This window comes from Pygocentrus nattereri, chromosome 4 (genome assembly GCF_015220715.1).
Source record: "Pygocentrus nattereri isolate fPygNat1 chromosome 4, fPygNat1.pri, whole genome shotgun sequence".
NCBI lineage: Eukaryota > Metazoa > Chordata > Actinopteri > Characiformes > Serrasalmidae > Pygocentrus > Pygocentrus nattereri.
Window position 1 is genome coordinate 29,774,657 of NC_051214.1, and position 27,213 is coordinate 29,801,869.

A 27,213-nucleotide genomic window follows, 5' to 3' on the forward strand; every position below is an offset into this window, starting at 1 on the left:
TAATGGCTGGATGGAAAGCAGAAATCCAATTACTGTCTGATTCATGTAGACCTGGAGTTTCCGCATTATCCAAGTGCATGAAAACGCATTGAACAGATTACAGACCACATCTGACTTTCTGCTTTTATCAGATTAAGTGCATGTAAGCACACTCACTGTTTTTGTTCTTCTAAACCAAAAAGTGTTGTTTACAATGTGTCATTCAAACTATTTGGTTCAGTTGAATAAAACCAGTTAAGCTGCTTGTCACTGCATGAAGCATTGGCTGTGTTCACATGCAAAGATTTATGCCTGATGATTTATGATCTGATTGAATATATTCTGATTATATTTTAAGACTGAGGTGTTTATATACACTTTACTCAACAATCTGATGAAAATCTTTTACATGCACACTCCGATCCAAAATATTGTGCATTCATTGAGTACCACTTAATGTAGACGTTACCATAACAACAAGCATCACTTGAGTCCAGTCTCAGTGAGATGAGCAGCAGTGAGCAGTGATTGTGCTTTTAACTGCTTTAAAATGATATACTTCACATTTACTTATTAAAGAAGGGCGCGAGGTCTTTTAAATGCCAAAGCATAAACTTCATCTCCTCTGCAGACCCGTTTCTGCTTCCACCACGCTGAACGTTAGAAACTTTCACTATGACGCGACACACATGCAGAACGTATTTAAACTTTTTGCGATTGGGAATGTAATTAGATACAGGGGGTTACATGGTTGTTACTGTTCTATTTAACTGATTATTTACACAAGTACCCAACTCGTTCAATTGGATAGACATTCTTAATGGCCTTAATCAGACCAGACTATTCCAAGTGAGGTGTTTACATGAACGTATTCTATTTCGATTAAGCTATTAATCTGAGTATTAACGCATTGTTAGGCTGCATGTAAACGTGGCTTTTTCGACGTTAGCGTTAGCGTGGATGGCCTCACCTTTTACCTTGAAAAAGTGCTGTTTAACCTAACAGGTTCATCTTCATCATTTCAGAAGAGCTTAAAATATAAACCTGGTCCAAAATAAATAGTTGTACTTTACCTCAAACTCAAACGGACGTTCAGCTGGAGGAGGCTACTGAAGTGGGCGTGTCTATCAGTGCTCATGTGTCTCTCGCCTGTCTCTGATTGGTGGAGTCGCCGTTCCATTTACCCCAGTGCCCCTCCCACCCGCTCACTGTGGAGATGTGAGGAGCGGAGCACCTTCACTCCTCTCTTCTCCTCTTCTCTTCTCCTCTTTTCTCCTCTCTTCTCCTCTCTTCTCCTCTCTGTATTAAACTGAAACAAACTCCGCCATGGGCGCACGAGCCCTTTTCGATCCGTGCACTCCTGACCACTTACGGCGTCTCCACGCGCTCAGACGCACGCGCTCCTCTCGCCTTCCCCTCCGCTCATAAAAGTGCTGACCGGGACACCGGCTCTCTCGCCGCCCGCGCGCTCACAGATGAAGTTTCCCGCCCTCCGGAGAAGCAGGAGACCCGCGGGCTCTGAGAGGAGAGGAGGCTCCCGGAGGAACGGTAAGAGCGCGCGCTGTCTGGTGTCTGAGGCGTTTGTGGATAGATGCGTGATGGACGAGAGCGCGCGAGTTTGGTGGCTTCGAGTCTGCTGGGCGCGCGCTCACTCGTCCTCCAGCACGCGGGTGAAGTGCAGACTCTCTCTATGACTTTGAGGAGTCCAGACTGGATTTAAGCCGCTTTAAGAAGCACTTGCTGTTTTGAACTTGTCACTTAATTTGAGTCTTTTTAAAATTAGCGCTTTTGTTTAAGGCTGTTGGCCGCGCGCAGCGTCTCTGAGTAATTCTCTGCTGTTTCAGGAAAATCTAAACTGTGCAGGCGTCCTTCTCTCTCTCTACAATTACACACATTAGCCTCCTGGAAAGCCTGCAGGATGGAGTCTGAAGGGTTGGACTTCTTGTGGGCTTGTTTAGTGTGTTCGTGGAATCACATGTGAGCAGAAAATGTGGAGTGAATGAATGTCTTTTATCTACCAGTGACACTGTTGATTTAATGTGTAACTACTGGAGATTTAGGAGTTTTTAAAATTTTCTCTCTCTCTCTCTCTCTCTCTCGCACTCTCTGTCTCTCTCTCTCTGTCTGTCTCTCTGTCTCTCTCTTTCTCTCTCTCTCTCTCTGTCTCTCTCTCACACACTCTCTCTCTCTGTCTCTCTGTCTATCTCCTCTTTCTCTCTCTCTGTCTCTCTCTCACACACTCTCTCTCTGTCTCTCTGTCTATCTCTCTTTCTCTCTCTCTGTCTCTCTCTGTCTCTCTGTCTATCTCCTCTTTCTCTCTCTCTGTCTCTCTCTCACACACTCTCTCTCTGTCTCTCTGTCTATCTCTCTTTCTCTCTCTCTGTCTCTCTCTGTCTCTCTGTCTATCTCCTCTTTCTCTCTCTCTGTCTCTCTCTCACACACTCTCTCTCTGTCTCTCTGTCTATCTCTCTTTCTCTCTCTCTGTCTCTCTCTTTCTCTGTCTATCTCTCTCTCTTTCTCCTCTCTCTCTCTCTGTCTGTCTCTCTCTCTCTGTCTCTCTCTCTATCTCTCGCTTGCTCTCTCTCTCTGTCTATCTCTCTCTCGCTTTCTCTGTGTGTCTCTCTCCCTCTCTTTCATCCTTTTTATCTTTCTCTCTCACTCTCTCTCTGTTTCCATCTTTGACTCTCTATTTCTCCTTCTTTATTTCTCTCTCATTCCATTTCCAACTCTCCCTCTCTCCCTCACTTTCTCTCAACTCTCTGTCTCCCCTCTTGATTTCTTTCTCTTTCCATCTCCAATCCTCTCTTTCCCTCCCCTCTTTAATTCTCTTTCTCTGTTTCCATATCAGCCTTTCTCCCCCTCTTTATTTCTGTCTCTCTCCCTCCTCCCCCTTTATTTCCCTCTCCCCTGCTTTATTTCTCTTTGTCTGTCTCTCTCTCTCTGTCTCTCTCTCTCTATTTATCTGTCTGTCTGTCTATCTCATCTCCATCCATAACACACTGAGACACTGCCAGCAGTCATTTCAGTGCTAAACATTATTAGTGCTGATACTGATATCAGAGTATTGCAGTACCTCAGTATCATAGTAATTTCAATATCACAGTACTTTCCAAATACAATGCAGGGAAATAAGTATTCATACACTTATTATGGTCTTGCAGTGCATAAAAAAGATGTTTAGAAATTGTCAAGAAATTACGTATTGAAATGTAGCTATATGTGGATGTTAACAGTGAAGATTAATCAAGATTTCCATATTAATGCTGCAAAAATAAAAATGTTCTTGTTCAAATTGCACCTGGTGTTATCATAAGAGTTGTTAGCACTGGTCAACAAGATTTTACACAACATGTAGCAATAATGATGAATGTGCAGGAGTTCTCAGGATAACACTATTGGACAACATCCAAACAGAAAATGCTACAGAGCCCTGGCAAAGATCTTAAGCATCCCTGTCAATACCATTGACTTGATAACATGCAATTGGAAAGTTTATTAAACCACAACTGGTCATCTTAGTTGTGCCATGCAAGATTTCTGTCAGACCAATATTATTGAAGGTAAGATAAAACCCACCAGTTACTTAAAAAGAGTTGCAGGATGACTTGACAGCAGCAGGAACAGCAGTCGCACAGAGAACAATAAGCATTGAACTGCACTGTCAGCCTTCACTGCACACAAAAAACACTGAGATGCAGGTTTTAAATTTGCACTTGAGCATTTAGACAAATCAGAACTCTTTTGGTCAGATGAAGCATAAATAGACCTCTCTGGCAGTAATTCAGCCCATTGTATTTAGAGAAATAAGGGTTGGTCTTCAGAGCACCACAACCACAGTGAAGTACAGAGGGAGCAAATCATCAAAACAAACGTGAATAAAGTTATAAGTCAGGTTAATTAAAGAAGAATTGAATATTTTCAGCCAAGAAGTGGGATGCCAATAAGACAACAATCCAAGCAAAGTGCTTGCCTTAAGATTAATTTGTAAATAAAAAAGATGAAGGTGCTTGCATGGACTAGCCAGTCTCTGATTTTTAAAGTCAGCTTTATTGTCAATACTACAATATGTACAGGACATACAGAGTATTGAAATTGCATTACTCTCAGACCCCATGGTGTAGCGAGGACATTAAGAAGACAGTAAACAGGAAATGTGTGAATTAAATAGACACTAAAACACTAAACGCTAATCGTAAAAAGATTAAACACTAATTGTAGAAAAATAGAATTTAAAAAATGTAATAGATTAAAAAAAATTTGAAAATTTATGGAGGGTTTTAAAAGTACAAGTCAGCTGTTGGACCCTTGTAAACCAAAATGAGGCCATAATGCTGCAGAAAACATCCTTCTTACCATAAACATCTTGATGCTGTAACTGCAACCGAATAGTAATGTTACTAATTTGTGGTGCCACTCATCCTTCTGGTTCACAGACGGTGCTCGAGCCTAACCTTTCCCTATCACTTTTCATTGTTAAAACTTTTTGTTGTTCAAAGTTAAAAACATTACACATTACATGTATGAGTCTAACATATTTATGTGTACTGTTTTTTAAACAATGAAAACAAAGCTGCTTGTTTACTCTCACTGTATACCATGGGATCAAATAATGTAAGTGTGCATTTGTAAATGGTAATGAGTCCTTGCTTCCTCTGTGCTGACATGGTTTTGATTAGACGCTTTTGTTCTACTCAGCTTATTTACCAAAGGGGGGCTTGCACAGTAAAAGTTAACCAGGCAGAAAGTACTTTTCCAAAAAGTAAGCTCGCTGTTTGTTTATGTATTAGCAGTTCTTTAGATTTTATGTATTTTAAACGGTATTTGCAAAACAATCTGGAGCACCCAGTAAATGACAAAGACTGCAGTTAAATGTTCGTAAACTGTCAGTAAAATTGTCACAAAACAGAATTAAAAAGCTAAAAATAAACTGCTCAGTACCATGAACAGCAGCATTGACTGGGAATCATTATGGGAATGTAATGTATCTATCAAAAGCGTCTAAAACATTGTGCACGAATCTGAAGTGGATACATGTACATGGTTTTTAAACAATGAAGACAGAGCTACTTGTTTCTCCTCACAGTATATCATGGCATCAAATAATATGTACATGTGCATTTATGACCATAGACATAGACAGCATAATATTATGGGAATCATAAGAGATATACTCTTTGGGGTGTTGGTATCAGGATTTTTAGCAGCGTGGATGATGAGTCGGTCTGCACTAGGAGGGTGAAATAAGTACAGCATCATTTCTGTGTTATTGCCTTCAGCCATAAGCAGGACTGGAGAGTGTTTTAATCAGACCGTAATTAGACACCCTTCTACTTGGACTCCCAGACACTGACACTGTCCTTGTTGCATTGCATGTTCTTCATTCTCTATTTATGATATTCTTTACATATAAATCTTCTCCACCTTAACTCTCTAAATGGCCTCATCCGTTTCATTCTGATGAGTAAATCTGACCTGTTGGTTGTGCTCTTGAAAACATTTGAGTACATTTGAAGCAAGATGATACTCACTAAGGAGAGTGAAAGTCTGGCTGAGTGACTGCATATGCTGCCATTGCTTAATATGAAATAGGCCTAAGATGGTGACGATGTTATGAATGTTAAGATGTTATGATGTTATAAACGATGTTAAGACGTTATGAAATATTGCAGCAAGTTGCAATAGAGAGAATTTTCCCAGTGGGAGAGGCAGCAGTTGAGATAGTAATAAACCAAGTATATACAAAATCAAAACGACCCACCACCGATGGGAGGGGCAGTAGTAGGGGTGCGGTGCATTGTGGATCGGGCAGTGTCCGAAGGCGTGGGCCTTGGCGTTCTGATCCTCGGTTGCTGAAACTGGCTTTTGGAACTTGGAACGTTACCTCACTGGCGGGGAAGGAGCCTGAGTTGGCGCGCGAGGTTGAGAGATACCGGCTAGATATAGTCGGGCTCACCTCAACACACAGCTTGGGCTCTGGGTCCAATCTCCTTGAGAGGGGCTGGACTTTTTTCTTTTCTGGAGTTGCCCATGGTGAGAGGCGGCGGGCAGGTGTGGGCTTTCTCATAGCCCCTCAACTCGGCGCCTGTATGTTGGGGTTTTCCCCGGTGGACGAGAGGGTAGCTTCCCTACGCCTTCAGGTTGGGGAACGGGTCCTGACTGTTGTCTGTGCTTATGCACCGAACAGCAGTTCAGAATACCCAGCCTTCATAGAGTCCTTGGGAGGGGTGCTTGAAAGTGCTCCTCCTGGAGACTCGATTGTCCTACTGGGAGACTTCAACGCTCACGTGGGCAACGACAGTAAGACCTGGAGGGGTGTGATTGGGAGGAATGGCCTCTCTGATCTGAACCCGAGTGGTGTTCAGTTTTTGGACTTCTGTGCAAACCACAGTTTGTCCATAACGAACACCATGTTTGAACACAAGGATGTCCATAAGTGCACATGGCACCAGGACACCCTAGGCCGCAGTTCAATGATTGACTTTGTAGTCGTGTCAGCGGACTTGCGGCCATGTGTATTGGACACTCGGGTAAAGAGAGGAGCTGAGCTGTCAACTGATCACCACCTGGTGGTGAGTTGGATCAGGTGGTGGGGGAAGATGCCAGTCAGACCAGGCAAACCCAAAAGTATAGTGAGGGTTTGCTGGGAACGTCTGGCAGAAGAACCTGTCAGATTGATCTTCAACTCACACCTCCATCAGAACTTTGACCAGATATCGGGGGAGGTGGGGGACATTGACTCAGAATGGGCCATGTTCCGCTCCTCCATTGTTGAAGCGGCTGACTGTAGCTGTGAGCGCAAGGTAGTTGGTGCCTGTCAGAAAAGATTCTGGCAAACCGTCAGGCGACTCAGAAGGGGAAAGCAGTGTGCCACTAGCACTGTATATAGTGGAGATGGTGTGCTGCTGACTTCGACTGAAGACATCATTGGGCGGTGGATGGAATACTTTGAGGACCTTCTCAATCCCACCAACACGTTCTCCAGTGAGAAGGCAGAGTCTGGGGACACGGGAATAGGCTTGTCCATTACTGAGGCCGAAGTCGCTAAGGTAGTTAAGAAGCTCCTTGGCGGCAGGGCTGCAGGGGTGGATGAGATCCGTCCCGAGTTCCTCAAGGCTCTGGATGTTGTGGGGCTGTCTTGGCTGACACGCCTTTTCAACATTGCGTGGACATCGGGGGTGGTGCCACTGGATTGGCAGACTGGGGTGGTGGTGCCTCTTTTTAAAAAAGGGGACCGGAGGGTGTGTTCCAACTACAGGGGAATCACACTCCTCAGCCTCCCTGGTAAGGTCTATGCAGGGGTACTGGAGAAGAGAGTCCGGCTTATAGTCGAACCTCGGATTCAGGAGGAGCAGTGCGGGTTCCGTCCTGGTCGTGGAACACTGGACCAACTCTTTACCCTCTCCAGGATTCTGGAGGGTTCATGGGAGTTTGCCCAACCAGTCCACATGTGCTTTGTGGATTTGGAGAAGGCATTCGACTGTGTTCCCCGGGGTATTCTGTGGGAGGTGCTTCGGGAGTACGGGGTACATGGCTCTTTGCTACGAGCCATTCAGGCCCTGTACAAACAAAGCAGGAGTTTGGTTCGCATGGCCGGCAGTAAGTCAGACTTTTTCCCAGTGAGAGTTGGACTCCGTCAGGGCTGCCCTTTGTCACCGATTCTATTCATAATTTTTATGGATAGAATTTCTAGGCGCAGTCAGGGGATGGAGGGTGTCCGGTTTGGTGACCTCAGGGTCACATCGCTGCTGTTTGCAGATGATGTGGTCCTATTGGGGACATCAGGCCGTGAACTTCAGCTTTCGCTGGATTGGTTTGCAGCCAAGTGTGAAGCGGCCGGGATGAGAATCGGTCCCTCTAAATCGGAGACCATGGTTCTCAGGCGGAAAAGGGTGGAGAGCCCACTCTGGGTTGGGGATAGGCTCTTGCCTCAAGTGGAGGAGTTCAAGTATCTCGGGGTCTTGTTCACGAGTGATGGTACAAGGGAGCGGGAGATTGACAGGAGGATTGGTGCTGGGTCAGCAGTGATGCGGGCTCTTTACCGGTCTGTTGTGGTAAAGAAAGAGCTGAGCCATAAGGCAAGGCTCTCGATTTACTGGTCAATCTACGTTCCCACCCTCACCTATGGTCATGAGCTTTGGGTAATGACCGAAAGAATAAGATCGCGAATACAAGCGGCTGAAATGAGTTTCCTCCGCAGGGTGGCTGGACTCTCCCTTAGAGATAGGGTGAGAAGTTCGGTCATCCGGGAGGGACTCGGAGTAGAGCCGCTGCTTCTTCACGTCGAGAGAAGCCAGTTGAGGTGGTTCGGGCATCTTGTTAGGATGCCTCCTGGACGCCTCCCTTGGGAGGTGTCACAGGCAAGTCCACCGGGGAGGAGACCCCGGGGAAGACCCAGGACACGCTGGCGTGATTATATCGCCCAGCTGGCCTGGGAGCGCCTCGGAATCCCTCCCAGGGAGCTAGTGGAAGTGGCTGGGGAAAGGGAGGTCTGGGCTTCATTGCTCAGGATGCTGCCCCCGCGACCCGAACCCCGGAGAAGCGGAAGATGATGGATGGATGGATGGATACAAAATCATAATTTTTAGGTTGCTTTCTATTATTATTGTTATTTTTAAAATGTTTTTTAAAAAATCGTTTTGGTTTCTTTAAAAGTGATGTTGAAGAGTTCAATTTATCAGGGGTTTCATTTAAAATAAAACAAACTTTAATTAAAAATGTCTCATTTTCATGTCACTATCTAAACACAGTTTTAGTTAGTGTGTGGGACCTTATTTGTGCTGCATCTCTGTCCCTCATGGCCACATGATGAGCAGTTCAATTCCATTGTTTTGAAATTAATGTATCCCAATAACAATTTTTTTTTTCAGTTTACTTCAGTAGTTTAAAATGTGTTTTCAACTCTGACCTTGAACACTTCAGTAGGTCTATATGGGTTCATTTAAAGGAATAAATTTAAAGATATTGATTTAAGTTGACATTTTCCAACGGTCAAGTACACTCCCCACACACTTTACAACCCCCCCTGTCCTTATTTACAGTTAAATATTAGCAAGTGACCTCTGGTCTGTAGCTTGTACCTTTAAAAGCTTTTGACTTGAGTTTCTAAAGAGAAGATTTTGCCAGGAGTAGAAAGTAGAATCCTGTCAAAGTTGCAAGGTCAGAGACACGTCCGATTAACATCTCTTAGTCTGTAGTTAATACTGCAGAAAGCACAGGAGTCTAATTAAAACTGGGAGAATTTTGCCAGAATGAGTCGTATTTATTTTCACCTTTCCGCTCACTTAATTTTGACCCCTCTTTCAAATGAAGTCAGGTTTTATGAGCTGTATTCTTTATGCTGTGTCAAGCTGCTCTCACCATATTTATGTCCTACACTTCAAATGTAGAACTGAAAGTGTATGTAGATCTTTTGGCTTCCTGTGGTCACTCAGCAATAAAGCAGCTGGTTCTATTTTATGTTACATGTTTTGCATTTTGTCCTCATACTGAAATGAATTGTAAATGTCTGGTGGTCTGGTCTGGCCTACCTGTAGGGTGTTGTACACAAAAATAAAAAACACATTTGTGCTTTATTCATCTAGAGAAGTACATATTTAATTTGTCGTAATACTGAAGTGAATTCTATTGTCAGTGAATTTCTGGTAGTACTGTGTTCTAAATTATATTATAAGTCATTTCATTTAGATACTGATGTGAATTCTATTTTAAGCCGATATGTTCTTATTCGAACACTGAAGTGAATTCTGTTCTACACTGTTAGAAATAAAGGTTCTGGATATGTACATTTTTTGTTCATTAAAGTACAAACAATGTAAATATTCCCTCAAAGGTACAGCAGTGGTTTAATTGTCCAAATGTGCAGGATACATTTTTTTTTAAAGTTTTTCCCAGGTGAAAAGTACATATTTGGACCTTTTCATAACCTAATGTTTTAAAACAGAGCAATAAAATAAAAAAGCCTGGAGACAAGACTGAGTGTGTGGAGTCAGTACAACTTAGAACATATAATTTCAATGGATTATGGGACAGTTATGCTCCCTTGAGGGTACCACCTCAGTGACAAGATGGGTACTGCCCCAATGACAATATTGTACCTTTATTTCTGGGAGTGTGATACTGAAGTGATTTCTCTGCTATATTGACCCTGAAATGAATTCTGTTCTAAGTGAATGTATTTTCATACTGAAGTATGTTTTATTGTAAGTGAATTTATTTGATATTAAAATAAATTCTATATAAGTGGATTTATTTTGATACTGAAGTGAACTATTAAATTTTTTAGGGAATTTATTCTAATACTTAAATTACTTCCAAAGTCTGTAATGGTTTATAGTTTTGTAGGGTCAAAAAGGAGAGAAAAAGTGAATGAAAGATAAATATTCTTCCAGATTCCTGCCACCAAAGAACTCTTCCTTGAGATTATGCTGTCTAATTGGTTGTGTTGAGCTTTGCAGTCTGCAAAATAAGTAGGACTAAAATAAAACTCAAATTATAAACTACTCCTCTATCAAAATTCATAACATGAATTACAGAGTACTGAACAGAATATGCATGTTTATATGTTTATACATGGGAAAAATCTTGACTGCTGTTGTTTTTATGACTTTGAATGCGCTTCCGGGTATAAAGGATTTGTAAGAATCTTATCATTTCTACAGAGTCACCTTGACAATCTGATTGTGATGCCTTCACTTTACAATTTTGGATGAGTACAATAGTTTTTCTGCAAAGTCCGCCTGTCTTTTAAAGCAGTGGTCCTCAACACTGGTCCTCGAGTACCCCTTTTTCTGCACATTTAGTGTTTTCCCTGTTTCCAAACACCTGATCTAGCTAATCAGCTAATTCTACATTTGAGTGATATAAAAAGTTGGGAAAACCAATTTTACCCATTTGAAAATTGCACGCAGTCAACAAAGTTGTGTTTACAACTGGGACAAAAACAATGAACTTGGGGAGAAAAATATGGTTTATTGTAGTCCAGGACCAGGGTTGAGAACCTGTGTTTTAAATGAATTATTTGTCAAAAAATGGAATTTGCAATATTTTTCACTGCAGTGTAGTCAATTAGACGGAATGAGTTTGGTGATTTAAGTTTGCTTCTTTAGTTTTACACTGGAGCTGTGAGTTTGAACAAGCAACAGAATGGAAAATGAACAAAAGGCTGCTTCTACTGTTTTTAGCAATTCAGCATACTTTTGTCCACTTTTAGGCACAGATGTTTTAGGCAAGTGTGATTCTGGCCTCCAGCTAGTAGACAGTGAATGTGATGTAGAGGGTAACACCTCTGGCCTCCACACTGCAGAGAGACGTTTGATCCACCACCTGAGCAAGTACTGTACACTGTACAACTGTGTCTAGCACTACTTTCACCTACTTCTTTAATGTGATCAAATGTATGTTGCTGTGAATAAAAAATCCCATAAATGTAAATAACCTGATGAACTACACCAAAACATTTCATGACACTTTCATATAGTATACACAAAAGAAAGACAAGTGTATGTGGGGCTGAAAGAGTAATCATTTTTATATCAAACTTGCAAATAGGGTGCAATCTAAATTTTAAGCAGGGAAATTTAACCTAATGACACAGAGCATGTGAACTGCTTCTAGATCAAATGTGTATTTTGTTACTTTAATGTAATAATCCTATGGATTAAGTTTCAGATCACATTTTTTTCCCCACCACCACCACCCCTCTTCAGAGGACAATTTTTTTTGCCATTGTGTAGAGGGAGGACAGCAAATTGCAAACATACAAGCAAACAAAAATTACAAGGGGGAATAAAGAAGGATGCAACACGGATCGAGGAGGCAGACGCATGTGCTGAGATAAGCGAGATTTATTAGGGGCAAATCCAGGGTCGTGGTCAAAACAGTCGAGGGTCAATGAGACAACATGGATAGATCGGGGGTAAGCTATGACAGACAGACAGACACTCAGTATTTACACGGGGCAAGGACAACGACTGAATACACCAAACAAAGACCAATACATCAAACAAAAACCGGTGAACACAAGGGGCAAACACAGGGCTTAAATACACAGGGAAAATGAAGGTCAGGTGAAAACAATCAGGGCGGAGTTACAAAACCAAAACAAACGCACATGGACAAGCCAAAACAAAAAGGAAGTTAAGGTGGTTGTAGAATGCTGTTAAGTGTTGACCATGTTTTTTCGTATTCGTGAGAATTGTTTTTGAGAGATGCTGAGATTTTTTCCTTTGCTATGTGTTCTATTAGAAGGTTTTTCCCTTGATTGATGGTGATCTTTTTCTTATGTTCCAGTTTGTCAGCATAGTCTTTTTAGCGATGGTTAGCACCACCGAAAGTGCTTTGTTTTGTTCCTTGTTTAGATGCACTGATGATGTGTCACCTAACAGACCGAGTGATGGGGATGGGGAGATGGGCTGTTTTAACAATGGAGTTAGTTGATTTAAAGCAGGTTACCAGAAGTTATTGACTGGTGTGCAACACCACAAAACATGTATGTAATTGTCAGCGGTGTTTAGTGAACAGTGTCTACAGATTTCAGAGTCTATTAATGCCATTTTATAGAGCCTTTGCCCAGTGTAGTGCACTCTGTGAATGACCTTATATTGTATGAGGTGAAGGTTAGTATTGTTAGTCATGCTAAATGTGTTTTCTAGAATGTTTGTCCAGAGGTCGGTAGAGGGAGTAACCAAGAAATCTTCTTCCCACTTTTTCTTTGGTACATAAATTGTTTGATCTAACTCAGATAGGAATTTATAAATTTTAGATATTTTTTTGAAGAGATGTTTAGGAGTTCTGAAAATAGTGGGCTTATTTTTAGCATATCTTTTTTGTTTTTAATTTTTGAGTTTAATATGGATCTAAGTTAATGATATTCCAGAAACTGGACACTCTCAACGCTGTATACCTGGGTTAGATGCGAAATGGTTACAACATTTTTATTCTGTAGAATGTGATGTAAGTGTGTAACACCTTTTTTTAACATCCATTTGTGTAAAGTTGTTGTGTTTTTGGTGGCAGGAAAGTCGGGGTTGTGCCATATGGGTGTGTTTGGAGGGTGAAATTATAGTGTCAGTGATCTTGTGTAGTTTCCACCAAGCTGTCAGTGTTGATGCTATCATTGAATTTTTGAAACAGGAGTGGCGTTTGTGTGTTGTACTGCTGAAGGTCAGTCTGAGAGTTGTATTTCATTACTTGAAGCTTGTTCTTCTGCTCTCCATAATTCATCTGTTTGATTAGGTTTTATCCATTTTATTATGTGTTGTAAGTGGAAAGATGGGCAGAAACACCCGAGGACCTTTTTTTCAGATTTGCAGCAAGAGTGAAGTTAGATTTTCTTCTATTTCTCAAAGATGAAAGCTTTAGGTGATCATTTTGGTGGTCTACCAGGTCTTGCATGGCTGTTAGGAGTCCCATTTTATCTGTGTATATTAATCATTTTTTTAATCAGTTTTGATGGTAGTTGTGTTGTCATGCACATAGTGGTTGTATGGCTGCCTCTGTAGCAGTCTAGAGGCAGTCCACAGGCTTCACATTGCTTACATTTTCCCACTTAAAACCTTTTAAAGACATCGCTATTGATAATATAGGTGATGATTGAAATTGCAGATGTTGCAGTTTGTCGATTGAACTCCTTCAGATCATGATTTCAATATAAAATCGATTCATCTTTCAGCCCACTCAATGGCTGTTTTGACTGGAAATGAAATGAGTTAAGGGTGATCTCTGACTTCTTACTGTATCTGATATTTATCATTTGCCATTCAAGAAAAACACAACTGCTACTTAAGATTCAAGGTGTGTTGTAGTCATTGGCATTGTTTTGTGTAGTTGTTTATCTAGTCTTTGTCTTTGTTGTGATGAATGGAGCTCATACAAGAAGAATTAGTGGCTACACTGCATGAAGAAGACATAGACACACGCACTCACACACACACACACACACACACACACACACACAGGGTAAAACAATTACTTATTACTATGCATGGAGGGAAGAAGTGACCTGGTGCGGGATGAATATGAATTCTCTGGGGCAGATTGATAAGAGTGTATGTCATGAAGACAGGCTGCTGATGAATACATACAAGCGGTGTTATGAATACGTGTCTGATAAAAGTAGAGGCATGGATGCTTTTTTTTTAGAGATGAATGTGACAGAGAGCAGCCAGGGACTGTCCTCTTTTATTAAATCAGTGAAAGCAGGTATGAGACCTTGGACTCTGCCCCCTGTGGTGTGTACGCGTGTGTGTGTGTGTGTGTGTGTGTGTGTGTGTTTGTGTGTGTGTGTGTGTGTGTGTGTGTGTGTGTGTGTGTGTATGTGTGTGTGTGTGTTTGTGTGTGTGTTTGTGTGTCTGTGTCTGTGCTCAATCTGTGAATGGCATTGTTGAGAGCTCTTCATTCCTTTTATGGATTTTTAAAGGGATGCAGTTGGAAAGGAGCATGTTTACTGTGTATTGTTCTGTGCATGTGTCTTAGCTTGGGAGCACGGTTGCTGATGACTGGGATGAGAAGAGAAAAAGGTATAATTATTGCCTGTCAAAACTATATATATATAGCATATTTACAATTATTACATTATACGTTAAACATTTTGAGAAGACACACCATTAAAAAGTGATCCCTTTGAGGGTTCTTTAGTCAAGGAAATGGTTATATATATAAAATGATATTGTATATGGTTCTTTAAAGAACATTAAAACAGTTCTATAGCACCAAAATGGTTATGCTGTTGTTACAAGTCTTTTTGGTACTATATAGAACCCATTCTGCTAAGAGCATATTTGTAATATAATACTTTTCACAGAAAGTATTAAAATAAGACTGTAGAAGGTTAGTGGCCTAGACATATGGTTCTAGGAATAAAATTTGCTTTGCATAGAACTAAAAGTGGCTCTTCTTTGGCATGATTCAGTAGAACCTGTTTGGAGGTTTTTTAAAACTTTAAAAGGTTATTTACACTCATAAATCTCATTTACATACATGGTTCTTTAAAGAACCATCATTGGTAGGTATATTAGGGAACTAAATATGTGTTTTTATGTGAATATGAAGAATATTTTTGTAGTTTTTGGAATTTTTGAATGAAAAAAGGTTCTTCTTATTTTATTTACAAAAATGCTTTGCTTTTTTTTTCCAAAGAGCTTCCTAGTATACTATTTTTCAATACTACTTTCCTGCACCAACATGCCTGAGTCTTCAGGACTGGGTTTGAAAACCAAAGGTGCTTCTTCTGTGGAACTGTTCCAAAGAACTCTTTGGGCCCATTTACATTTAGGAGCATTTTTCGGAGACTCATTCGGAATGGTTTAAAGAATATTTGTAGTACATTACTTGTTTTACGCACACAGTAACAGTTTTTGACAGGATTTATAAAAATTTTGACAGGATTACATTAAAAATAGTATGTGTGTGTGTGTGTGTGTGTGTGTGCTTGCGTGTTGAGATAAACGCGTCTGGATGTATCACAGTGATGACGATAGCAGACTGATATGCTGCTGTTACTGCTTTGTGATGATCAAGTGTGTGTGTGTGTGAGAGAGAGAGAGAGAGAGAGAGAGAGAGAGAGAGAGTGTGTGTGTGCGTGTGCAGGTGCACGTGACTGTGTGAAGGGGAGAGAGAGATTTTGCTGCACAGAGGTTCTTGGGGCATCTGTCAACATAAATTACAATAAGATATACTCTACCTGTCAAAGGTTTGGGAAGCTTTTTAATAAGTCTTTAGTATGTCATTTTCCACAGATTCACAGATCCAGTTGTGCTAAAAGTAAGACAAAATGTGCTGTCTCTAACTGAGCATCTTGTTTTTAATGCATCTCTTTGGAAAGTGTACAAATTAACATGTTTGTAGACGTGCAATAAGTTAGCATGTTTAATTAAAAGCTGATTTCACTTTTCTTTTCAGAAACAGCAAAGCTGAATGAAGAGCTGACAAAAAACTAGTTTAGAAATAATGCCAACCCTACATATTCTTTACACTTCAAAATTTGATTTCTTGGCAAGTGAAAACATCTTAAATCTAGTCCATGTAGCTAATATTTCAGCTTATAAGAGTATTCTAAGATATTTGGAGATATTTTTGATTAGTTAGAAGTAATTTTATTTAATGAAATGATTGTACTTCAATGCAAGATATTTTAGTTAGTTTCTAGCACGATTTATTGAAACGAGGAAAATGATCTGCCAATGTTATCAGCCTATTTCACTAGATAAAATTGCTCCTAGGTAAACCTCTCGAAGCTGAATAATTCCATAATAAGAAATAGTACATAAAGTGAGCTTTTGACGTTAGTTTAGAGCAGCTAAATGTCAGATCATCTTTGACAAAATCTATTCATCATACCAAAGAAAAACAAAATTACACAAATGAACGCACAAATATAATAGCAAGTTTACCTCTGAAGATATTTTTCCTTATTTAATTGAAAGTAACTAATACACAATATGCATTATAGATACAGTATATACATGAAATGAAAATGGTGCCGTTGATGTTATTCACAGTCACATTAGAAATGTAGTTACACACACACACACACACACACACATATATATATATATATATATATATATATATATACAGAAATGTATATTACACATATAGTTTACATTAGGGAAGCACAGTTACATTTGCAGTATAGGGTTGACAAATGTTTTACATAGATTTACATAGAAATGTACAGAATATATATTCTAATATATTAATATATTAGAAATATATTTTGATCATTTTTACTGTGCCTTCCTGGATGAAATAATTCCAAAATGGAAATTTTCAGGTTAACTCTTAAGTATAGCTACGTCCCAGTCTAGAAAACAACCATTGTGTACGTCTTCACATGTACACAAATCCTTATTCTGGCACACCTTCCACAGGCATACAGCATCAAACTGCAAGATCTCAGCAGAAGTGCAGAATCATAGAACCATGTATGAAACTATTTATAATAAAAGCTAAAATTAGGAGCGGGCTGAATTTTATTCTTACAGCCATTCTAACAAAATGAACGCTTTTCCCTGTAACGTCTAAGAACTGCTGCAGATTCTTGATCAGTGAGATCAGGTCATATCACTACTCTGTATGCTGCATGTGTGCTGGGCTAATGCCCACTGGTTTAAAATGTCTTGGGTATCATGAATGTGGCCGTTTTGCTCATGATAAAGAGCTAAATGAATCAGATTACAATTATACCTCACACACCTTCGTGTGTTGCATTATCAGAAAGATGCTAGAACACTAGAAAGCATACAATCCCCCTTTGACCCATGCACATGCAACATACTTCAAGCCAGTACCAAAAGATTCTAACTGTTACAGTGGAGAACAATAGCCTTAGCACAGCATCTTCCCATATTCCTCAGCAGTCGATCATTTGTTTGGGAGGAATAACACTTTGATTCCTGAAAAAGCATTAAAGGAATATTCCAGCGTTTGTAAGCTGAGTCTCTGTCTGCCACATGTGTGTTCTGCCATTTTGCATACTTACATAGCCATAACATTAAAACCACCACCTTGTTTCTACACTTATTGTCCATTTTATCAGCTCCACTTGCCATATAGGTGCACTTCATAGATCTACAGTTACAGAATATCTGGTTCTCTGGTACTTCTGGTACTTAGTTCGTTAGCCCCCTTTTATCTTTTGTTCATTGGTGAGGAGCCCTACAGGACCACCACAGAGCAGGTATCATTTGGGTGTTGGATCATTCTCAGCACTGCAGTGAGACTGACGTGGTGGTGGCATGTTTGTGTGTGTTGTGCTGGTACGAGTGGATCAGACACTGCAGTGCTGCTGGAGGTTTTAAACACTGTGTCCACTCACTCATAGTCCATTCTATTAGGCACTCCTACTTTGTTGGTCCACCTTGTAGATGTAAAGTCAGAGACGACAGCTCATCTGTCGCTGAACAGTTTGTGTTTGTCATCCTCTAGTCCTTCATTACTTCCTTAGTGGTCACAGGACGCTGTGTGCTGGATGTTTTTTGGTTGGAGGACTATTCTCAGTCCAGCAGTGACACTGAGGTGATAATGCTCCACCACTCAAATAATACCTGGTCTGTGATGGTCATGTGGGGGTCCTGACCATTAAAGAACAGGGTGAAAGTATGCAGAGAAACAGATGGACTGCTGTAATAAATGAAATGGACATTGAATGTAGATACAAGGAAGTGGTTTTAATGTTACAGCTGATCACCAATCACCAAGTTTGACATTATGAGGAGTGTTTCAGTCTGGATTGCTTTTTGAATAAAGTGCAATCTTAAAAGCACAGCAACGAAAACAGTCTGATTACTTCTAGGAGAAAACAGAAGGACAGAAAATGATTATGTATTGACCTAGACAACCTAGACACAACCTAGTGTCTGTGTGTGTAAGAGAGAGAGAGAGAGACAGAAGGAGAGAAGGTTCAGTAGCTTTAATAGACCACTGAACGCTTTCAATGGTACCTGGTCCCCTGAGGGACTGGGGTTGTAGCTACACACAAATAAGCAAAATGATAAAACCATGTCACAGACTCATCTTCAGATATTTTAAAGGAAGTTCCTGACAAAGTTTTCGAATGTATGTATTTATATACATACACATCTATCATCTACTTGTGTGTGTGTGTGTGTGTTTCAGATGCGAGTGCCAGTAGACAACAGCACCTTCCACTCCAACATCCCCTTCGCTGCTGACATCGCATTAGGAGTGATTTACTCCATATTTGGTAAGTCCTACAACTTTTTTTTACACTTTTCAATTTGATTTTATTGCTTTTGATTTTATAGGTTTTTCATTTCTTTAAAGCAAAACAAGGTTAATTTAATGTTGCATGTTACAAACAAAGGTAGTTACTAGGGGTGTAACAGTACACAGATTTCACAATGCAATACATATTCCCATATTTGTATAATACATACAAATGCAACACATTTTCCATACAGAATTAGAGAAGAAATACTAACATAACAATTTATTTTTGGATTTTTGGTTTTCTCAAAAGCATAATAGTGGTTGTTGGTGGGGGTGTATATACTATATAGTCATTCTTCTTCTAAGAAGATGTAAAATACATAAAAATAGTAAACAAAAGTGCAAGATGCATCTGATGCACGTGAGTACACGTGATACTATGGCTCAGCATTACAAGTTACTTTACAGTCTGATCTAGTGTTTCTGTATAAAGTGTGGCTGAAATGAGCGTGAGTGGATTTTCTAATGTGGCTCAGTCACTCTCAGCAAATTCCAGCTGTTTGAATCCTGTTTGGAGAAGTAGCTGCTGCGACTCATCTTTTCTCCCCACTCTGGTTACTGACACACTTGGGTGATGCCAGTGAGGGTGTTATACTTGACTGGGAAACAGAAGGCGAATGAGAGGATTCTGCTTCTTTCAGCCAAAGCTTGCTGTCCCGCTCACCATTTCAAACAACTTGGATGATCAGCCATCTGAGGTAGACAAAGCTGCAGATAGCTTCATATTCACCAGCTTCTTACTTGAATCCTTCTCTGGCACCAGAGTGTAACTGCTACAATATTTAAAGTGGAATGGAAAAACATTGAAGTCATAGCACATATCATTCCCCAACCCCTGTACATAAATATATATATATATATATATATATATATATATATATATATATATATATATATATATATATATATATATATATAAAGAATATTAACATGTGTCCCAACACTGCTTCAGAGTTCTGATTGGCTGCCCTGTATTGTGCCTCATCAAAGCAGTATGGGCACAACCTATTACATTTGAACTGAAATCTTCATGCACATCAGAGGCAATAACCTTCTTTCAAAAGTGTGGATTCTTTGGTTGGCTGCAATGATCATTTTGATAATTTTTCCTTAGCCAGGAATAGCACATCTAACTGTTTTGATCAAAGCAACCTCTGTTACAGACTATCTGCAGGAACAACACTCTTTATCACTTCATTATGAAAGGGTTAAAGTACTATAGGCCAAACAATATAACACTATGCGAAAGTATTCAATGTTATGACATCATAATCATAACGAATTGAAAACACTTCTTTTCCACATAGGGATTGCATGGGCTAAGTAAATTAACAATTTTTAATAATCAAAAAAACCAGAAAGATTGCATGAAATAAACCCCTTGAAACTGTCTCAGGGTGTTTCTTGTTCTGCTCATGACAAAGTAGGGCAGGGTCTAGTTGTCTCACTTGAAATCATTAAATTGTGACATCCAAAGGTTATTGTGTGTGCAGGGCCTAATAGAAGTAGTAGATCAATCACATCTGCTGAGTCATTAGTGTACGGACAGGTTTAACAGAGCCTGAATGAGGATGACTCTGCATGTTAAATAAGGTAGTATAACTGCATTTAAACCCGTTCTTGATAAAGGTTGTGTGTTTGGGAATGTATAGGGCAGTGTATCTGTGCTTGTATTGTCTGTGTGTCTGTCTGAACTTTCATATTCTCATATTGTGATATTCACTCCAGCTCCCTTCTCTCTTGCTGTTGGAAGTGCAAAATAACATTTTTTTGTTTCCACTCAGTCTGACTGTTTGTGCACGTGTGTTCCTATGCGCTGTGAGCCTTCAGATCTCCTGCGTGTGAATCATTGTTGCAGTCGTCTAATTCCCTCACTGTGAGTCACCACGGGACTCCTCAGCCTTCGTAGATTATTCATTAGAAGCAAACGGAGTGTGAAGCCCAATACAGAGACTAAAGCAACCCGCAGACCCAGCAATCTTCCCACAAAAGCCGCTCTATTCTTCCACTCATTCATTTATTTACTTAGTTCAGGCTTAATTAATCTGTGTTGACAAGTGAGTTGCTAATTAAACTGAACAACACAAAATAAATTATTTCACATTGCACTTGATTGACATTTATGAAGTTCAGTGCATTGCCACTTCACTGACACTAATACACTGAGTACCAGATTATTTGGACTGACAGCGTCCTATTAACATGTTGAATGTTAAAGCAACTCTTCTTCCATTATTTGCTTATTTACTTATTAGGTTTAGTTAAACATATTAACATGTTTGTTAAAGAATGAGTTGCTGATTAAAAAAACCCAATATAAGAAAATACATAACCTCTTGTTTTACTTAATTGGCATTTTTGGAGGTCAGGGTCTTAGTGTTTGACTGGCTGTAATACACTGAGCTCCAGAAATATGAGGACTGACATGCTGAGTAGCAGTCATGTTTAAAACGCAATTACATATCCTTAGCAGTAGTCATTTCCCTTTTTGCCAAACCACAGTTGGTTTCTGTTATTTGCAGAGAACATTAATGTAAACCTCAGCATGTGAAGTGCATATTCTATGGAATTTAAACTGGAGAGCTGAATTGTCTCTTCATAAATATCCCACTGGTACAGTGGGACAGACTTAACTAGTTAGGAGTATCTCTTTTTTCAGCTGTTCTATTGACTTGACTAGTCATGAATATCTCTTTTTTTTGGACGGTGCTGTTGTCTTGACTAGTCATGAATATCCCTTTATTTAGACAAAGCTATTGACTTGACTAGTCATGTGTATATAATTTTTTGACAGTGCTATTGACTTGACTAGTCATGTGTATATAATTTTTTGACAGTGCTATTGACTTGACTAGTCATGAATATCTCCTTGTTTAGGCAGTTCTGTTGACTTGACTAGTCATGAACATCCCTTTGTTTAGACAGAGCTATTGATTTGACTAGTCATGTTTTTATAATTTTCTTACAGTGCTATTGACTTGACTAGTCATGTTTTTTATAATTTTCTGACAGTGCTGTTGACTTGACTAGTCATGTATATATAATTTTCTGATAGTGCTATTGACTTGACTAGTCATGTTTTTTATAATTTTCTGACAGTGCTGTTGACTTGACTAGTCATGTATATATAATTTTCTGATAGTGCTATTGACTTGACTAGTCATGTTTTTTATAATTTTCTGACAGTGCTGTTGACTTGACTAGTCATGTATATATAATTTTCTGATAGTGCTATTGACTTGACTAGTCATGTTTTTTATAATTTTCTGACAGTGCTGTTGACTTGACTAGTCATGTATATATAATTTTCTGATAGTGCTATTGACTTGACTAGTCATGTTTTTATAATTTTCTTACAGTGCTATTGACTTGACTAGTCATGTTTTTTATAATTTTCTGACAGTGCTGTTGACTTGACTAGTCATGTATATATAATTTTCTGATAGTGCTATTGACTTGACTAGTCATGTTTTTTATAATTTTCTGACAGTGCTGTTGACTTGACTAGTCATGTATATATAATTTTCTGATAGTGCTATTGACTTGACTAGTCCTAAATATCTTATTGTTTAGGCAGTGCTATTGACTCGACTAGTTATGAATTTAAAATTTTTTGGCAGTGGATGTGATTTGACTATTTAGGAATGTCTTATTTTTTGGCAGCGCTATTGGCTTTACTAGTAATAAATATTATTACTATTAAATATTATATTAAATATTAATCCATATATGCCAGAGCAGTAAGTTTTGAATGATTACACTCTGCATGAAGGGCCACTATCCAGTGCATTTCAATGTGTGCTTGTGTTAGTCTGTTCAGATGAGATTTTGTTGTAGACATCAGAATTCATCATGCTCCAGTTTTAGTAGCAACCATTTATTTCAAGTAATAACACTCCTTCCAGCATGTTCTCAGCTGTACTGGTATGTATTGGATCATAGGCCATCACTGTTTTCTTCATTGTTTTTGATTTCCATTGTTTAGGTCGATCATGTGATCTTTGCTGTTTGATGTTTCCTCTTCTAGCAGGCTGCGACCTTGCTGTTGTGTTCTTCACACTTCACTTGTAGTTTACATTTTGTGAAATGTTCCCTGAGGGTATGTGATCTTCACATGATAGTCTCTCCTGTGCCTATAGTATGACGTGTTGAGCTGCTGTGTTTCATTATGGTAGGTTTGAGATTTTATTGGAAGAAGAAAACAACTCGACTTTCACACCAGATGTCACAAGATTTTGCAAACTGATTTCATTTACCAGAGAGGCTGGGAAGATTTATTGACAGAGAACTAAAATGAGACGAACTAAATGAGATCATGCCCAGATGTTTGTGGTTGTCTTTTAAAGTGATGATGATTGGAGTGTTCAGAGGGTTAAATTTCAGCACAAGCCCACTCCGTTCTTTTTAATTACATAATCACTTGTGTAGCATATTCAGTCATGGAAAAGCTTAGATGTGATTTTCTTGAAAGATTCATTCTTTAATTTATGCGTATGCATAAATTGAAGAATGTCAACAGTAATAGCAAATCATTTCTGATGAGAAATAAACATTATAGCTCATGATGAACAGAAAGATCAAATAAAAATGTAATGGGTGCTCACTTGAGTCTTATACTGTATCTCTCTCTTCTTCTAAGATCATTCTCCTGGTAACCCTGCAATCACATGCAAGATAAACTATTTGTCACAGTTGAAAACTACACATTAGCTCCAGTAAAGATTATGTGATGCCATGCGTGTATCTGTGTATGTGTGTGTTTCAGGTGTGTGTTCTCTATGTGGGAACACCATGCTGCTCTATGTGTCCCATAGGAGGAAGCATCTGCTGAAGCCAGCTGAGTTCTTTATAGTTAACTTGGCTGTCAGTGACCTGGGCATGACTCTCAGCCTTTACCCCCTTGCTGTGACCTCGAGCTTCCAGCACAGGTAAGAGAGAGAGAGAGAGAGAGAGAGAGAGAGAGAGTGAGAGAGAGACAGCAAGAGATATAAAGAGATAGATTCCATCCTGATGGTCCCAATATGAATTGTATTACATCAATTTCACAAGAAAAGCTGTTTTTTTCTGGGTTTAATTTTTCACACAATTTGAAACAGCTGTCCATGACAAAAACAGTCAAACAGTCTATATATAGTCTATAATGAACAGAACAATAGACATTCTGAAAACAATAGACAATTCTGAAAAGCCTAGTTTTACTAACTTACCATCAGCTATGTGGCATTTCTTTCGCAACTGTCAATGATACAGGATATAGCATAGGATATATTTTGATGTGCTGACTGCTATTTTAAAATTTTTCACTTTGTAAAGTTACATTTATTTGCCAGTGAGACATTAGCAAACTTCAGCTTCAGGTTCAGCTCTCTATATTATTTTTATTATTTGTTGTTGTTGTTGTTGTTACTAAGGAAGGAAGGGGTCTGAAGCACAAACAACATTACAAAATGTTTTTGCATTCATTACATATTCCCACCAGAGGTCTCCAAATCTCCAAATCTTACATAGTGTATCTTTAAAAAGTACAATTATACAGGACTCTTATTATGTTAGCAGTGGTGTTCAAGACATTTAGCTGCGCAGTCCTCATCCAGTCAGGAAATTTTCTGATGCAGGACTGAGAAAAAAAACACTAACAACTTACTTGTAACTTGTTACAATTAACAACTTGTAACAACTAACTGGTAACTTGTGTCCTCCAGATTTTACTTGATAATTAATAATTCAGACATGGTGTGTCTACTGTCATGAATAAATCCATGAAGGAGGGACAAAGGAGGACAAATTCCTTATCTATACTCTTAATTTCAGAGGAAACTTTAGGTAAACATTTTTTTTAGATAAACAACTTTTGGACATGGAGTGTAAAATAGAGATTGCAAGAGTAAGAATTATTAATGCATTGAAATCGCTTTGTATTAATTTACAGCATTAAGAGAAGGAGGAACACAAGTAGGCTATTAACACATTAGCACACCATCAGAGACCACAGCCTGTCTAAGAATGAAACCTGCACTGCTGAGTCAGCAAGCAGGTGGTAGAGCTGACATTCATATTTCATGATAGGGTTTTTATGATGGAGAATTTGAACATAACCAGGTGTAATTCTGCACTGCTTGATGACAAATATTTTAAAGCATTCAGCATTGCCTGAACACCAAATGGCTTTTGGATTGAGCACTGAAGATTCATATTCTAATTTTTACACCTTTTTTATCACAAAAAATCATGTAATAACCTTAATACAACAGTTTTTACAATACAAAATAAATTATATATATATAGTTATTTATTTGCTGAGTCTGCTGATACAGATCACTAAACTCAATAGTAATCTCATAAAAATGAGAAACCTTGCATATACATGCATTTAAAATTTTGTGTCATGAAACACCCACATGTCCTGTGATGCAGTGATTCTATGGCGAATCACTGCTTTACAAAATGTGCATTGCTATCTTATATTTGATTTCTTAATGTATTAAACAAAAAGCTACATCCAGAATATTTTTCTGAGTTTACTTAGCATCCGTTTTGGAAAACTTTTAAATATTTGTGCATTTATCAGTACCCAGTGTTTAATGTGAGATGGCTGTATTGGTCAATAACACTGGGCAGTGTAATCCAAATATATACATATATAGATGTAATCTCTCTCTCTCTCTCTCTCTCTCTATATATATATATATATATATGTGTGTGTGTGTGTGTGTGTGTGTGTGTGTGTGTGTGTGTTGGCCTGTGATAACACTGCATAGCACATATTTTTGAGATTGTGTGCACTTGGTAAGATTTATATTTATGGCCGAGAGACTGCATCAAATGCAAAGAACCTTGAGACATGACAGCTATAAATATATACTTATGTTACTACTATTAATAAAACAAATGGCTTTGACATTTTAAAAGAAAAAAATGTGTCCCACAGAAGGAAAAATATTAAAATATAAAGTATATCATTCTTAAGTTTGTTTTATGCAATTTAAGAATGATTTAGGGTCAACCAGAGGTCTGCCTGAGCACTTATAAGAGTGGCAGCAGCTGTGATATAGACTACAGTGCTGGTGCAACGGTGAGGAGCCCTACGTGCATAATCACAAGGACACAGGCTCACCTCTCTGCATGGTGCATTACAGGAATAAGATTAAACATGTGAGAGATTCTCTGGTTCGTAATATCTCTGCCCTTCACCTAGGACTACTCTGTCAAGCTGCTAATGCTCAACTTGTGGTGGAATGATGATATGATGTAAAATGTTCTGCTTCTCTGTTAGTGCTAAGAAAACTCTTGACTGCCAGCCAAAATCTTGATGGTTCTTTTCAGCACCTCTTTGGCACTCTTCAGTCCATGTAGCCCATTTTTGCTGAGCACATATTCACAGTTCTGATTTTTGCTTATGATGTTTCCAGGAAAATAATTCTGTGATGCTCAAGCTTCAAAAAGCAGAGACACAGAGAGGCGGAAGCACCCACACACACATTCAGCAACCTGGGCTGCAGTTTAGCTTTCGTCTGAGACGTCAGCACTTTAACTACCCAGCAAGGAGACGGAGCAGCACGTGAGATGAATCTCGCAGCTTTCCACTTTTAGCCGCTGTCTTGGAATCTTAATGGCCAAACCTTGACTCTAATCTAAAAAAAATCTGTTCACTTCAAAGTGTCCAGAGTCATGAACAACAGCGAATGCCTGCTCATGTGTAATCCTTCTTCCTACTTACACGTTAGAAATGTAGGTTTTCCCATCTCAGTTGATCTGATGCTTTCTTCTATTTTTCTCTTTGTCTGTTTCGCTTTCTCTCTTCACTTGTGTGTGTGTGAGTGTGTAGGTGGCTTTATGGGCGGACGGTGTGTATAGTGTATGCCTTCTGCGGCGTACTCTTTGGAATTTGCTCTCTCACCACTTTGACGATTCTCAGTACTGTCTGCTGCCTCAAAGTGTGCTATCCTATCTACGGTAAACACATACAAAGACATAAGTACATATATTTTTTTCTGCCTTTGGCCCAATACAAATTGAATTACTTTATTACATCTGTAATAAAATTTTACACACCATCAGTAATAAAATTCTTGCAGGATGAGCGAGTTACTAGGATTGGCTACTAGTATTACTTCTTGTAAGTCGCTCTGGATATGAGCATCTGCTAAATGCTGTAAATATAAATGTATTTTCTACTAACTTGGTTGTTTGAGGTCATGTGTTCATTATTTCTAGAAAGCTAAAAGTTTATAACACAATGATATTGTGAGTATAAAGTAATACTATACCTGCAGCTGCCATTAAAGCTCCCCTATAATCAGCCCACAGAGTCTTGCTTTTCTCGCAAGCATATATATATACTGCTCAAAAAATTTAAGGGAACACTTAAACAACACAATATAACTCCAATATAACCAAGTAAATCAAACTTCTGTGAAATCAAACTGTCCACTTAGGAAGCAACACTGATTGACAATCAATTTCACAGCTGTTGTGCAAATGGAATAGACAACAGGTGGAAATTAT

At 39.1% G+C, this 27,213-nt stretch overlaps 1 protein-coding gene across 2 annotated transcripts in view; it reads left to right on the plus strand.

Annotated features, from left to right (window-relative positions):
- The first annotated feature begins 1,219 nt into the window (after positions 1–1,219).
- The window catches only part of opn7a (opsin 7, group member a), a 32,104-nt gene continuing 6,110 nt past the window's right edge, over positions 1,220–27,213 (plus strand). Inside the window, exons 1-4 of one of the 2 annotated variants that reach the window (XM_017687726.2) lie at positions 1,220–1,527; positions 18,595–18,682; positions 23,474–23,636; positions 26,534–26,661. In XM_017687726.2, coding sequence (XP_017543215.1) covers positions 18,595–18,682; positions 23,474–23,636; positions 26,534–26,661 — 379 coding nt within the window. In that variant the 5' untranslated portion in view covers positions 1,220–1,527. Of the gene's footprint in view, positions 1,528–18,594; positions 18,683–23,473; positions 23,637–25,739; positions 26,267–26,533; positions 26,662–27,213 lie in introns of those variants that run through there. The other variant, XM_017687732.2, reaches the window with a different exon arrangement.